The sequence below is a fragment of the Solanum stenotomum genome, chromosome 7 (assembly GCF_019186545.1).
Source record: "Solanum stenotomum isolate F172 chromosome 7, ASM1918654v1, whole genome shotgun sequence".
Taxonomy (NCBI): domain Eukaryota; kingdom Viridiplantae; phylum Streptophyta; class Magnoliopsida; order Solanales; family Solanaceae; genus Solanum; species Solanum stenotomum.
Window position 1 is genome coordinate 33,056,218 of NC_064288.1, and position 15,937 is coordinate 33,072,154.

Genomic DNA, 15,937 nt, shown 5'->3' on the forward strand with positions numbered 1-15,937 from the left:
TGTAAATATATTTTATATATTAACAATATGTTATATTTAATATATAAATATATTTAATAATAATTTTTAAATATAAATATAACATAAGTCCTAGGGCTCTAGTGCTAGACAACTTTGGGTCTTTGCTCTTTAATTAACATTTACTTAATTAAGTTTAAAATTAAAAGATATTGTACTAGATACTCTATCAAACAATACAACAAAACCTATGCAAACACTCCTATTAAATGTTTAAGATCAAACAATACAACAACAAGGTTTTACATTTTTGTCTTCGCGATGAAGAATTAAAGTGTTTCTTCAAGAACATATTTACGAAAGAAATACTTAATAGTAGTATATTTTGAAGTGATATTTTAAAAGTAAAAAAAAAAACAAAAATTAAATGAACCATACTGAAGAGAAACCAATATGATTGCGAAGATTTTAAAAATAAAATTTTAGTTACATATTATAAAACAACTGAAAAATTAAAATGGTATAATTTTAAAAAAATAACCGACCGAACCGTACCATTGACACCCTAACTTCTTATGTTCTGGCACTTGATACAATTCTTTGAATGGAAGGAACCTTGTATTCAGAAACAAGAAAATAATTTTTCAAAAAGTGTGAAAATAACTCATGGGAGTGGGAAATTTTCAAAAATTTAGGTGTCTTGTAATGTATTAATTTCCCACTGTACAATCAATTAACACAAAAATGAAAGAAGAAAAAGCTAATCATCTGATTTTACAGCATACATTTTGTCAACTCTCTCTTGAATAACGACTGGTCTCCTCTGCAACTTTCGACCACTCTTGTCCAATTCTCTCCGTATAAGCCACCTGTTACATTCATGGGAAAGCAGAGAATTTACTCTTAATATTTTCAAAGCATAGTGAAATCCACTATGTATACCATCCATCACAAGTTTTAAAATTCACGACATGCAATAGAAAGTGTATCAGATACATATTAGCTTAAGGAAGAAAAATAAAGTAGTTGTCAGTTCCTAGTGTTGGTAATTCATCAGAAGCAATAGTAGTAAGAGTCCCGGATATTAGCTAAAGAAAGAAAAGGAATGAAGTTCTCAGTTAATAGCAAGGACATTATCTAAAGTGATCCAGGGAACCAGTCAATCTGCTAGGACTAAAGCTAATCAGTTAAGTTTATTTTACCATTTTAGTAGAAACAGATGATGCATTTCCAAAACTCCAGAGAGATCATAGGTCTCCTGACATAGTCTTGAGACAACTTCCCCCCGTATGAATTTAAAGCTCACCTCACCCGCTTTAAGGACATCAATCATCATAGGGCGAAAATATTACGTATATCTGAGATTGTATTTTAGCAAAGAACATAGGCATTCAGAGTTGACTGCTACAACAATGGGCTTATTTATTGCAATGGCTTGAAAAGAAGCCAATTTGATCATCCTGCAAAGTTCTTGGTTCGCATATAGACATGTGCCTCATCAGGTGAGGTTCTCGTTTCATCCTAAAATCCTTAGTCTCAATGTGTTTCTCCATGATTGTAGCTTTGCATTGACTGGAGAAGGGGGTAGTAGGTGGCATGCTATGTAAAATAATAAGTTTCTTTGATTTGAATTTTTAAAACTATTAATTATATTCCGTACCCATTAGTATCTCAAATAAAAATCTATATAAAAAAATTAATCACATCGGATTAATTAAAGAAGTACAAAAGTTTAAATAATTATAATAAATAATAATTATTGAACTGACATTTTACTAAATTAAGATTAATGGATGAATTTAGTTTTTAAGTAATCATTACATGACCAAAGCGAGCCAACTGTTATGTTACACCGGATTAGCCTAGCCCGAGCTTTGACTGAGCCAAGCTTAATATAGGGCAAGCCAAGCCAGCTCAGCCCTATGCCCAGTCTAAATCATACAGCTATCACTATTTTGCAGCTATCATCAAATCCTTCAATGGATTTCCCTTCCCTGTTTCTTTCACCCATTTTGTCTACTTCAATTTAAAAACCCTTAAGAGGGGTGGAGATAAGGTTAAGCTTACTTACACTGCTACTACCAAGAAACAAGAAACGGAACCTCAATGTAACAATGTATCCAAAAGAGAAACCAGTCATATGAACAAGGAAGTACCTGATTAGTTACGAATCCTTTCAACATGTTCACAAAGTCAACATGCCTTTCTCTATTTATTCGATCTATCTCACTTTGATTATTTTCCTGCAATCAGAAAAATAATTTCTATAAGGACTCTCTATATAGAACAATAAATAAGAACACACTAACTGAAATTACTTAAAAGTCAGAAATATTGAGATTACTAATTTCACAAAAATATCAAGAGGCAAAGGATAAAAAAAATAAAATTTCTTAGAGAAATCCACATCAACAAGATGATAAAAAGAAACCATATAAGCATATCCACTTGGAAAGCTGAAAATTAAAATTATGGCTGGCGCCTGCAATTGCATGAATGCAAAGATAAGAGCCTAGCGGTCCAGCTAACATAGCCAAACTGCGCATAAATGAAAATAACTCTACTTATAACACTCTTTAAGTTAGTTCAGGATGATTAAGAAAAAGGAATTAAACTAATTCCACTTCTACTTTACCGTATAGTTCATGTACAACAGATGTTAGTTCGATCTTTCGCAGGCTGACTGCCAAGACAAACTCAAGGTAACTTAAGAAAATTGATTTGATGATTGTACTACTACCGTGAAATGTACATTCTCTCCACCCCTTCTCATAGTTCTAATGCTTTCTCTAATTTTGAAGTATCGCTTCTCCAATATCACTGTCAGATCGAACCGTCCTCTCTCTCTCTCTAATAGGGCTTTCATCTCGACACCCCCCCNCCCCCCCCCCCCCCCCGCCTCTTCTCTGTTGTAATGATTCCCAGGTCATTTCTGTGTTTATGCATGTTGTTAGTAGCATGGCTTTCAGTTTTAATCAATTCTGACGATTCCATCAGCTCCGAAAGGGTAACTTTAGGCTAGTAGCATGGTCGGCACAACTCCCAAGGCTTTCAGTGTGAGTTTGTGCGATTAGGCATTTTAACTTTCAAGTTAAGGCCTAAGTTTGACTTCAATCAACATTCTGAGTAAACGAGATCGGATGAGAATTTTGTCAGCGCGGTTAGCTCCGAGATATTGAGTTTCATCTAGAACGACTCTTCGTTTGGATTTTGAGGGTTTCAGGCTAATTTCGAGCCCCCCTTGTGAATTTTGGCTTAAAATGGAGTTGGGTGTGGGACCCATATTCTGTCAAGACAACCTTGTATGAATGTTTTGACTGCTTCATTGAGTTCGGAATGTCGTTTTTGATTGGTTTGCATATTTTGTTTGTGTGTACAGGTTCCGAACCCCAGGTGGAGCCTCCGAGTGGAGCCTAAGTTCTGGTGCCCGAGGGACTTTGCTAAAAAAATTTGGTGCAGCTGCTCTTGCGCCCATGGGTTCGCTTAAGCGAATGCTGCTTTTGCGACTAGGGCTCCGCTTAAGCGAGGCCAACCAGTTAGGCGGTTGTCGCTAAAGCGACCCTGAGTTCACTTTCGCGACCCTCGCTTTTGCGGACAGGGTTCGCTTAAGTGAGGCCCGCCTCTTTGAGGCCTGTCGCTCAAGCGACATTAGTGGCCGCTTAAGTGGTCATCGACCAGTCTTTTAATTAAGACTTGGTCACGAATTCAGTTTTTTGTTGAATATTGATTTGGCGATTTCTCCCTTTCGAGCTTCGATTTCACTGATTCGAAGTCTTGAGTGATTGTTAGGAGCGTGGCTACTTGGGTTTGTGATCGGAAGCTGTTGAAAAACCTCCGTTTGAGGTGAATTTGTGTCTTTGGGCAGCCTTTGGCTTATTTGTTGTTGGAATTGCATGCTTAATTGTGTGTTGGCTGTTTTGGGAGTTGGATTGTGTTCTATTTTGGAAAACAAGTTCGGGGCATAGTTTAGGACCTCTTGATGGAGTCAATTTTGGAAATTTCAACGCGGGTCCCACAATTCATTGTTTGACTCCAAAATTGATTTGTTTTCGTTTTATATGATTTTGAGGTCTAAACGACCGTACTAACGTTGTGATCCTATTCTTGATAGCGTGGCAGCGTTCGGAGGCTGTTCGAAAAGGAAAAGCTCCAACTTTGTGATTGGAGCGCGCGCAGTCGGCCAACAGGTAGACTACGACTTCTTTTCTAGTTAGATAGTTAGGTTGCGTAAATTCATGAGGATTAGTGTGAATTGGGGGTGGGTACCTAGTTATTCTTGCTTTTTCTCTTAGAAACCATATTTTAGGGTTGATCGCCACTGAGGGTAGTACCATGCTAGTTTGGGTTTTATGGGTGTAGTCGCATGTTGTTGAATTACTTGTGTTGTTACTTGTTATTTGGAGCATGTTTGGCCTTAGTTTAGGATAGACCAGTGTTGCCTTAGACTCGCGAGCCTTGTAGCCTTGTTATCGTCTCCGACGTTTGGCCAGACTAGATCCTTGTAGACTGGAATAGCAGACTTTAGTCTGATAGTATGAGCCTTAGTTTAGGTGTTTGCACGGCTTTGTAGACCTTCTGTCGTCTCTCCCTATCTCTGCAGCTCCAATGCGTTGCCGGAGGATTGTGTTTTCGTGGCGACTTGAGAGTGGGTTGTTCTGGGCTTGGAGCCTCCTATGGATGCTTGTGGGTGGACGTCGTTCCACGATGATTTAGTCATGATATTTGAATCCTCTTTGGAGTCTACACGCCCTTGTCACTCTTGCTAGCTGGGTTGGGAGTTGCCAGGACACTATGATTATTGTTAGTTTGAGGCCGATGCTTTACAGTTTGAGGTCGTTATCTCTAGTCTGAGGCTGATGTTGATGGTTTGAGGCAGTTATTCCCCGTTCGAGGCTGTCACCTCTAGTTAGAGGCTTAGTTGCGCGGACTCTTCATTTTTGATGCCGCACCCGTGTCGGATTCTCCAAAAATACACTACTTTTGGCGAATCAACACGCACCCGTTGAAATTTTTGAAGAGTCTGAGCAACATAGGTTAGAGGCCATCACATGGGGTTCGAGGCCCGGTATACACTTATTGGAGCTGGATTTGAGGCACTTCACTCTTGTAGTCATAATTATTCAGTGTACATGTCGGGCTTATGGGGGACTACTCGGGTTTTATTTAAACTTGCGCACGCGGGTACTTCTGGGCTTATAGGGCACAGTTAGGTTTAATTTAGTTGTATATATTTACTTTCGGTATGCTTATGTGCTGTCTTTCTTTTTGAAATTGAACTTGTGTGCTTTCTTTATTATCCGCTTGACCTGTTTTTACCTTTCATGCCCTGTTGGCCTGTGATACCTGCTGATGCTATCTGTGATACCGCTTGCCTGTCTTTAATGAAGGCCATTTGATGTGAATCCACCAGCTTGTGCATTACTATCTTGAGCCTTTCTGTCAGTAGCTTGGAAATGATCTTGTATACACTACGAATCAAAACTGATAGGCCTATAATCCTTCAATTCCTTTGCATCATTTTTTAGGTATCAAGGCCTACATAAGTGGGCATTGAAACTCTTCTCAAAGAAACCTTGGCAGTGAAGTTTTGAATTACCAACATAATGTCTGCTTTGATCATCTCAAGTTGATTTTTTTTATTTTGAGATTGCCATGAGTGGTCACATTCCATTCTTTAACCTGAACTTCGGTGCTTTCAACTTACTTAGCTAGTAGGAAGTCCGGCCTTCCTACAGCTTCAAAACTTGAAGTATGACTTTGAGTTATCCCGATTTCCGTATTTCAAAGATAAAGGCCAGTGATCTGAGATGACCTTAGGCAAGATTATCTGCTTGTCGCTTGATATTTCTGAACTCCTCCCATTGGGGTTGTAGAGAAATCTGACTATCCTGGATGTAGAGTCTTGGATGCCTCCACGAGCCCATGTATCTTGGAAAAATCTTTCATACTTCTGGACAGAGAAGTTGCATTCTTCTTTTCATAGATGAACTTAGTTGTGCTGAAGTCACCACAAGGTCCCAGAGATCTTCATATAAACCCCTGGTTCCACCAATCTCTTCCCACTAATTCAACCTTTCTTTTGTAGAATTTGGCCCATAAACTCTAGTCAAGCACCACTCGAAATTTTGGCCAATGGTCCTGAATCTCTATGTCAAAGAATGAACTCCATTGCATATGAGTTCTCCCCTCCAAACTCTACTATCCCACATGAATAGGATTCCCCCTCTAGTGCAACGTGCTTGCAAACATTCAAAGTTGACACATCTGTTAGCTCAAATTTCTTTCACGAACTTGGTTATATCCCCTTCTACCTTGGTCTCTTGCAGACAATAAATATCTGCTCCCCCACTGTTGAATTAAGCTTTTCAGAGTATCCCCCCCCTCTCGCTCCTCATTAATGCCCCTACCATTCCATGAGATGATGTTTATCTTCATGGTCTACCTTCAATAGTCAATCTCCCCCTTACTCTGCTATTATTGCTTTTGAATTTCATGTTGAAATTAAGCCTTAGAGTTCCTGGATACCTTTCCATCTTGCTGCTCCAAAGCTTTCTGGAATTGGGGAGGGTGTCATGGGCATTCTCAAGTTGTCAATCTTTGAAAATAAAGCCTGAACCTCTTGTTCGCATTCTCTATAATTAACCCCAAATTGTTTGCAGATTTTACTGATGTTTTTGAATGTCCGTAAGGATATACATACCATACACCTGAGAATTAGTATCAACTGGTTCAACACCTTCTATCAACAAAGGAGCTTCTTCAGCACTTCCTATTAGTTGCATGGAAGATATACAGTGGGGGGATTATGCTATTGACCTACTTTGCTTGAAGGAGTGCCCTCTTCTCCCAAATCCAAGACTTCCGACCTCATCATCATGTTCTTGTGCACCAGATAGGCATCTAGAAGATAAGGCCATCGCTTTCGATTTCCACATCACGAGGAACTTCTGATCCATCTCCATTAACTTAAATCCTTGCCCATCAAAGATGATTTTTTAGTGTTGTTCTTCCTCTGTTTCAATCCATCCACCACAGGTGTCTCCTATGTGTTTGAATGTGGACTGCGACCACAGATTCATAGGTAATCGATAGATGCAAATTCATACCCAACTTCTTATCTCTTCTTCCAGCCAACATCCAACAGTAGGTGACCACCAGTCCAAGACCAACTTGGACTTCTTCCATCTCCATTCACCTTTAATGACATGTTCCGCCTCCTTTCTAGATGGGAGCTCAAATAGGAATAGGGAATCGTCCATAACATAAATATTGATTCCATGAGAGGAGTTCCAAACATTGCACACCCATCTCCGGATATCATTCAATGTTGGAGTTTCTTGATTTGAAGCCATGAACTTCCCACGAGACATCTGCCAAGAACATCATCTGCTGAAACTGTAGAGACACCAGGGATGATGGTTCTGGAGTTAACAGTCTGTGGTGTGGCTTCTTTTGTTGCTTCTATCATCCATTTGTTGTTTCTCATGGCTTCACCAAAAGAGAACTTGAGCTGATGTTGTTTGTTACCTGCTGTTTTCTCATCTCACTGTGGACTGTAATGAATCTTGAGATGTCTGTGCTATTGCAGTCCATCTAGTATTTAATATGATTTCAGGAGTTATTCAGTGATCTGTCCCCCCCCCCCGCGCTGGATTGCAATAAACCTGGTGTATCTACCCTGTTCATTGCTTTTGAGTTTGCAAAATGGTCCCTTGTTTTCCACCTCTTAAGTGACATTCTTTGCTCCCTTGAAGCTGCAATAAATACCTGAACTAACCACTTCATAATTTTAAGACTTAGAGCCTGTTTGGATAGGCTTTTAAGCTGGTCAAACTGGCTTAAAAGCCAATTTTTGACTTATTAGAGTGTTTGGCAATTATCAAAGTGACTTATTTTAAGTCAAAAATGACTTATTTTAAGCCAAAAGCTAAAAGCTAGGGGAGGGGAGCTTTTTTTTTTTTTAACTTAAAAGCCCTTTTATGTTGACCAAGTATATTACTTTTTTGCCCTTAATTCTTTTATACAATTTCCAAATTGCCCATATTGAATTATTATTATTATAATTATTATTATTACTATTACTATTACTATTACTATTATTATTATTATTATTATTATTATTATTATTTCTGAAATATGAATTTATATTCCTCTTATAAGGTGGTAAAGAAATATGTGAATGATAGAAAAATATTATTACTTATGGATGTAAAACATAAATTAATTTTGTTTTAATTTTTTTTTTAAGTATAAAAATCTTAAATTAATCAATTTTTTATCATGTTAACAGCTTAAAGGGTATTTCAGACATTTTGATAAAAAAAAGTGTTTACTAGCACTTATTTGCCAAACACATCAACAACTTTTTTTTCAACTGCAGCACTTTTATCCAAACACATAACTACTTATTTTAAAAATAAGTTCCAGCACTTTAAAAAGTTACTTTTTAAAAGTTACTTTTTTTAAGTCAATCCAAACGGGCACTTAGTTACTTTTCTCATTAAATTTCTGCTGCACTCAGTCCATTTGAAGTTTCCGATTAAGAGCTGGACTTAATATGTCGTAAGACTTAAAACTGGCATGCTAATCAATCCTATCATCCTCCATGTGTAGAGAAACTGCAGAAAGTTGGAACAAGAAAAGAGGGTGCTGAGAAAAAAAAAAACAAGAAAACTACCACAGAAAGGTGGTGTTTGGAATTGTAAAGAACAAAAGAAAAGAATTCCGGCTGAAAAGCCACCGAAAAGGTGATATGTTCCCCTAAGAAGCAGGAGAGAGAAGGTTTTGGTGAAGAGTGCCTGAGAGAATCCTAATCTGTTGTCAATAACACCAACATCTTTCTCACTTGTTATGACTTTTTATCCCAGATGCTTGCTACCTTACTTTATGATTGTGATTCCAAACTATCTTAGAAATATTTTGAATGAGTCCCATTTAGTTTGTTTTATTGAAACTGGAGTCCCATTTAGTTCAAACAACCCAGTTGATATATAGTTATTATTGTCATTAAACTTCCATCAAGTCCGGTGTAAGCCAAGAGTCTTCTTGGCCCTTGGGCTGTTCAGATACTCGTAATCTTGTATACGCAGTAGGAATAAATGTTAGATTTAGAGGCCCTTTAATTTTAGAGAACTCATGAATTGCCTTTAAGGAAACTTATTCATAAGCAAGGTAGAATCGGGATTATTTGGGCCTGAATAGAGCATATAGTTTAAGATGATCCATAGTAGTTGATTGATGGATAAGTGCAAGGGATATTCAAAAATGAGATGGAAGTGAACACAACTAATGTAGGGTTCCGTTGTGTCATTTGGACACTTTTTTAACAATCACCCAAAAATATAAAGTGTGTTAAACACTCGCTGATGACGCGTCAAAATGACAAATTAAACAAAGACACATGTCATATTATATAAAAAATAATTCTAAACTAATGACTTTTAAGTAAAAAGAAAAATAACCACTGATTTGATGACATGTGGCATTTCAAACTCAAATAATAAATATTTTTTAAAAAGAAATTCATCACTTCTAATTTTCATCAAAAAACTCACCCTTGTCTTCTTCATCCAACCAACTTAGGCATCTTCTCCACTCCACCCATCCCAACCCCAACCGCTCCTCCACCCCCACTAGATTGTCCATCCTCTTTACCCTCACCCACCCCAACCTCAACCCCTTTTTCACTCTATCATCATTTCAAGAAACATTTTAAAAAGAATTTAATAACATTGAAAAAATTAATTTATAAAAGCATAATTTTTTTCTCTTCTTTACTTCTAAAAAGAATCAGTTATAACTAACAATGGAAGAATTGTATTTTTTTTTGCATTTCTCGTATGTGCAGAGGATTCAAATATGTGAACAAGAAATAGAGTAATTATTTCGTGGCACTGAAATTTAATTGTTGGATCTAAAGAAAAAGAATGAGAAGAAGATGATGGTTGTGGTGATTTTCAGATCTGTAAAATTAAAATTTGCTTCGATTTTAATAAGATTAATGGCGATAATACAGCGGCGGTGGGTTGATGGTGTGTGGTGGATGAGATAATCACAAAGAAAGAGAGAAGAATATGAACAGTGTTTTAAAAATAATTTTTTCGTAAAAAAAAACCTTTCACGCGCTGACTTTGAGTGTATTACACTCACCATGCCATGTCAGCGAAAAGTGTCAAAATGACACAACGAGATCCAACATAAGGGGTTTAAAATGAACATAGCCTAGTTGAGGTGTCTAAGTGAAACTTCGTGCCAACTTTAGGGGGCCACCGATGGGTTAGGCCTAAGTTTTATAAAGTGGTTGAGGTGGAGTGTTGGCCAATCAAAAACTTGTATGTCTAGAAGATGAAAGGACCAAGAATGAGGACGTTGAGAAGGATGTGTGGCATAAGAGGAGAGATAGGATTAGGAATGACAATTTTGGGACAAGGTAGGAGTGGCCGTTGTGGTGGACATGATGAGGAATGCGAGGTTGCAATGATTCAGACATGTGAAGAGGAGATGTACAGATGCCCCAATGAGGAGGTGAGAGGTTGGTTATGGTGGGTCTAAGGAGAGGTAGAGGTAGGCCGAAAAAATATTGGGAGATGTGATTAAACATGACATATAGCACATTCAACTTACTGAGGATATGAACCCTAAATACGAGTATTAGAGGTCGAGGATTAGGATAGAAGGTTAGTACATACTCAAATGTTTTCTAGTTTCCTTACCAGTATTATTCTTTAATTTGATTTGATTATTACTTGTTGGTTCCCTTTCTTCAGTTATTATATTATTTGTTATTGATAGATAGATCTGGATTATATATAGTAATATTATGTAGTTCAAATAAGGGAATGATTTTTATATAAGGTTAAATTTAAATCCATCTTTAAGTTCTAAATAATAGGACTTCCTACATATCCAAATAAGGAAAATCCAGATCTATCTATCTTTATTTCTTGTTCGTCGTTTAGGGTTTCAGCTCCTAGTTTAATATTGCATCATATACATAAATAGACAATGAATAGAAAACAGGGAAACATTGTATTACTCTCAATGGGTACAACTCTTAAAGTAGTGTTTAGAATAAAGATAAGGTATTCAAGGTAAAAAAGATTGACATGTCACTATAAAGGTTCATAAAAGAATGAGTCGTAAGAAGAAGACTAAGCTCAGTAAGCAACATGCTTCAGTCTGATAATATTTGAAACTTGGCTAATTTAAGTTGGGCAATTGGCAATTTACCAAAATTAGCTAACAACAAATATGAGTCATCACACAACTCATGGAATTACACTGGGTATGTTGTTGTAGCTAACTACAATCATCATAAAGATTTTCAAGACGAAGCATTAAAATATCAGTAGGAGACGTACATTAATAAGAGACAAAAGGATTTTTACTCACTTCCAACAAGATGCAGGTGCACTTAGTGGTTAGTGCTGGAAAATGGATAAAAATTCATATATCCGGTCCAACCCACCCAAATTTATAATAGGTTGGGGATCATTGATTCATTTAAATCAGATCAAATATGGATCATATTCAAATAACCCACAGTAAAATATGGATATCCATGTGAAACCCCACTTCAAGTGTGAAGAATGCAGCTGCATGAAAAGGAGGAAACTAGAAGAACCGATTTTCTGAGTTCATTTCTTGGGAGTGACCTTCCCAACTTTGAGTTACCAAAAGATAGAAAGTTCTAGATCTTCCCAGACCTTCCTCTGAGTTTTCTTTTTAATTTGCTAGATCCAATGACAAGTTGGTCCATTAAGAGCAAACTGACTGTGAAAGTTTGAACCAAAATAAGATTCTATGGCACAATCCCCTGGCATTACTTGAACCGAACCAAGAGTATATGCACAATCCTTTAGCAAATCTTTAAGGTGTTGATGCCAAAATAAACAAATATGATCTAGCTACACATCATACATGTTATGATCAACAAAATAATTATAAATAAAAAATTGTTCCTCGTACGGGAGCATTTATTTCTTTCCCACTAATGTTTCTTACAAGTTGAGCTTTGAGAAAAGAGAAAAACCAAAAATAGCATCCAGGAACTATGACTATATCACACTTCAAAGACAAGGAGTTAACAAAAATTTGCTATATTAAATATGGATTAGATGGGAAAAAATGATGAAAATTGTGAAAAGAGAAGTGCTAAATTTGAAAGGTAAATGACTGAGGTTATCTGTCATGAAAAAAAAAAAACATGAAGGAAGTTATCAGATACAGCAACTCAAATAGGACAATTAGTGAGTGGACTTAATGCCAATATATTGGATTGTTAAACATGTGGCAAATTTTTTGTGCCTCAATAATGATGTTTCTATTGGATTGTTAAAAGGTAAATGACTGAGGTTGATGCTTCTATAGAATTTAAGGCTTGAATTCTCCCAATAATGATAATATTCAAGAAGCCAAGGATATTACGGATACTCATATTGTCTGTCCCTCAGCCTATTTTTTATTCGGATGAAATATGGGGAATTGGATATTTTATCCATTTTGTCTAACCCACTTTGAACCCACACTTATTCGATTCGACAGGACCTTTTTTTATAATCATGGTGTTCGGGGGCAGCTTTCACGCACGTCGACTGATTCCACTGGATACCTACCACCTGCAACGGGTACAGGAAACTCTATCCACCAAGACTACGACAGATGGAAAGAAATCACCTAGTGTTATTTGTCTCTACTAGGATTTAAACTTGATACCTCATGGTTCTTAACCCATTCATTGACCATGGGGCCACACCCTTGGGTGTGATCTGACAGGACCATTTGCCAGCACGAGGTGTGCTAGTGATGATATCTCAATAACCAATGAGAGAATGCCTACTTCAGGCTTCAGCTAATAGGGGTCCTGTTATCTCTATAATTGAGCTCGGAAATTAATAGATCCACAAAATTTAGGGAATCCAAATAAATATCATTTCAGCAACACAAAAAAGTAGTAAATTTGAAGTTAATTAATGACAATAAGCCACTTTCCAAACAACAAACAGAAGTGAATGCAGAATAAAGTAGATCACATAATGGCAATCCTACAAGTATACAACTACATACCCAGTGTAGTCCCACAAAGTACTCGAGGAAGGGTAGAGTATATGCAATCCTACAAGTATAAAAGGAACCAATTACAAACGTGATGGGTTGATTCCAAATACCTTAATGCGCTCATATTCTCTGATGGCACAGCTTTTGGCATCTTCAGTGACCCTAATGGAATCTTTTAACTCTTCCAACTTTCGAACTCTTGATTTATCACCTCCAAATATTTTAGAGGTTGCTGTTTCAAGTTTCTCTGCTCTTGAATTTAAGGAAGACAATTCTGAAATGAGAGTCTGCACTGTCAATAAAGCACTTGATCGGTCTGAAAATGCATGGTGTATACCCAACATTAGACTCAGGTGTTCATGTAGAATATCCTGAAATACATATTTATCACAGTATTAGAAGCTAAGGTTCATTTAAGAATGCCAGAGTGCACCAAAGTGTGTGTTCTATAAAGTTGATCAACAATCTAAATAGTGGTAGAAGGCTGAAAAAAACATTGCACAAGCGCAGTGCAGATGACAACCGCCTGAATCTTGTCACTGACTGTATTCTAATGACGTAATTCAACAATTGTTGAAAACAAGGTTCACTCTTAGTAAAACAAGGTCTACTCTAAAGGATAAAATGGTTACCAAATGCTTCACTGTTTGTGAATTTAACTCCCGATACAATCTGCTGGCTTTAACAGCTGCAGTAGCCACATTTTTCATATCAGTAGCCCGTTCTCTCTGAGTATTCACAGTAGCTCGTTCATTCTCAAACTTCGTCAACTTAATAAATGTAAGCCCAAGTTCTCCAATTGTATCCCCCATATCTTGCTGAGCTTTAACAAGTGATTCAGCCTAATTTGAAATGGAACAATAAACATTAACTGATAGCAAATAGAACAATAATCAGAGAATTGAATAGTAATGGATAAAAACAGCAACAACTATGTCTCAATCCCAAACAAGTTGGGTTTGACTATAAGGAATATCCACTTTTTCATTTAAGCTCATTTCCTATCCTCACCGCACTGAATTAAATAAAAGTGGAAAATAAGTGTTATATGTGTATAAAAAAAAAGAATAAGGATAACCAAGTTTAAAACCTATCCTCAACTAGGAGATAATCTTCTTCTTCCATTATGACCTATCTATATAGCTACTTGAGAATTCAAGATAAACTGTGGTATATTCCTTCTACAAAAGCACAAAAATAGATTGAACTAGAATGAGAAACAATAAAATTGATGAATAGGGTGAAAAATACCTGCTTTGACGCATTACTAAGTTGCAGCTCAAGATTGTGCAACCTTTCTTTATTTTCCAGGAAAACCTTATCCTCCTCGTCAACAGATGACTTGGAGGCACCCCAATCATTGGCAACAGATTGCTTCAATTCTTTGAACAACCTGAGCAAATCCCTACCACCTTTAGCAGGGTGCACAACATCTTGCGGGCCAATGACATTTCCTGATTCCCCAAATAATTGTTTTGGCAACTTTACTGCTCCATCCAATACCCTCGATGCGACATCAGTGGTAGTTGGCAAGGGAAGTTTCCCATGGACTTGCAAAAAGACCCTCAATTCATCACTCTTCTTAATGAGTGGATGTGCTGCAAGCTTGTGCAAGTACTTCTCCAATGCCAATCTTCTTTGCTCAACAAACTCCTGTTTCTGCATGACTTGACTCTCGACGATACTTTTATCTGGCCTGGGAGGAATAAAATAACCTCTGTAACCTTCACTCAATCTGTCTGATAAAGTAACTATGTCTTTAAAGCGCCTTCGAACGGTGAAATCGGATCCTCCATAATCAGGTAAATTGGTTTGTGTGGTAATTAAATAGGTAACGTAAGTATTAGTGCCGGGAACAATTGAGGGGGATGCTTGTATTTCCTTGTGTGGATCGGAAACAGTGATATTCAAATACTCCAAGTTTAAAGGAGGGGAGATTATTGTAGGGTTTTGAAATTGTTCAACAACAATATCATGATCATCAATGACGGATGGTTGAATAGAAGATGCTAATAAGGGGTCGAGGGAATCGTCGACGATCGACGGGGAAAGAGGATGGTGAGAATCAGAAAGACAAGTCATGGCACTGCGATAGTTAGAGTAGGATTTGGAAATGGAGGTGAACTTGTCATCATCCTCAAGAGATAGATTCTCCATGCTGCCTTCTTTACCCATCATCTTCACTGCCAAAATCTATTTACAACTCTGGGGTTTTTCACACTAATGTCAAACTCCAAGCTAACACCCTCTTTTCTTGGGTGTTGTACATTGTTTTTGCTTCTTTTTTTTTATTATTATTATTATGAGAAAGGAGGTGGAAAAAATGTTTTAAGGGAAATTTTACTCATGATAATGTATGTATTAAAATTCTTTGTATTACAAATATTATAGATTTTCATATATTAATCATACATATATTAATGTTAATAGAGTATAGCATTAGTTCTTTGTATTACAAATATTATAGATTTTCATATATTAATTATACACATATTAATGTTAATAGAGTATAGCATTAGTTATAACATAGGTTGAAAAAATGTATCAAACTAGCAATTACTATAAGACAAAGTTAATACATACATTATTTTTTTATGCATCCTACCAAATGACCCTAAGGATTTTTTATACATGCATTAATATGGTTAAAGATATACTTTCCCTCAAAACCTTTTTCATAACTTTTCCATTGTATTTGTGAAGGATATTTTTGTAAATATAAAAATTGGAAATTATGTCATACGTGTTATTTTTAATACAACAAATCAACAGTGCATAAGAAATAATCTCATCATAACTATTATTAGCATTATTAGTACAACATAATCAGCATTATTCTCATTACACTTCAAACAACGTCTAAATGTGCTTATTATGATATGTTGTAAACCCATAGCTTGTTTGCACATCCTTTTTTTCTTCT

At 36.7% G+C, this 15,937-nt stretch overlaps 2 protein-coding genes across 3 annotated transcripts in view; both read right to left on the reverse strand.

Annotated features, from left to right (window-relative positions):
- LOC125870224 (uncharacterized) overlaps positions 1-15,937 on the reverse strand; it is a 1,100,495-nt gene that overhangs the window by 576,154 nt on the left and 508,404 nt on the right. The gene's annotated exons all lie outside the window — the stretch shown is intronic.
- On the reverse strand, positions 580-15,259 carry LOC125870219 (sorting nexin 2B). Of its 2 annotated transcripts, XM_049550595.1 has the most exons (5): positions 14,266-15,259; positions 13,647-13,856; positions 13,125-13,385; positions 2,115-2,201; positions 580-827 (listed from the first exon to the last, which is right to left on the reverse strand). In XM_049550595.1, the coding sequence occupies exons 1-5, from the start codon at positions 15,190-15,192 to the stop codon at positions 750-752; spliced, it is 1,563 nt and encodes a 520-aa protein (XP_049406552.1). In that variant the 5' UTR covers positions 15,193-15,259; the 3' UTR covers positions 580-749. The 2 variants fall into 2 exon arrangements, with proteins under 2 accessions (XP_049406552.1, XP_049406553.1); XM_049550596.1 differs by lacking the exon at positions 580-827 and having other exon boundaries at positions 2,115-2,222; positions 14,266-15,253.

Bases quoted from the DNA above. Each gene is read 5' to 3' on its own strand.
- LOC125870219 (XM_049550595.1), bottom strand. From the start codon at position 15,192: ATGATGGGTAAAGAAGGCAGCATGGAGAATCTATCTCTTGAGGATGAT. The intron at 2,202-13,124 runs GTATTTGGAATC...TTCTGATTGCAG, and splicing joins GAGAATATGAGCGCATTAAG to GAAAATAATCAAAGTGAGAT. The intron at 828-2,114 runs GTACTTCCTTGT...TGAATGTAACAG, and splicing joins AAGGATTCGTAACTAATCAG to GTGGCTTATACGGAGAGAAT.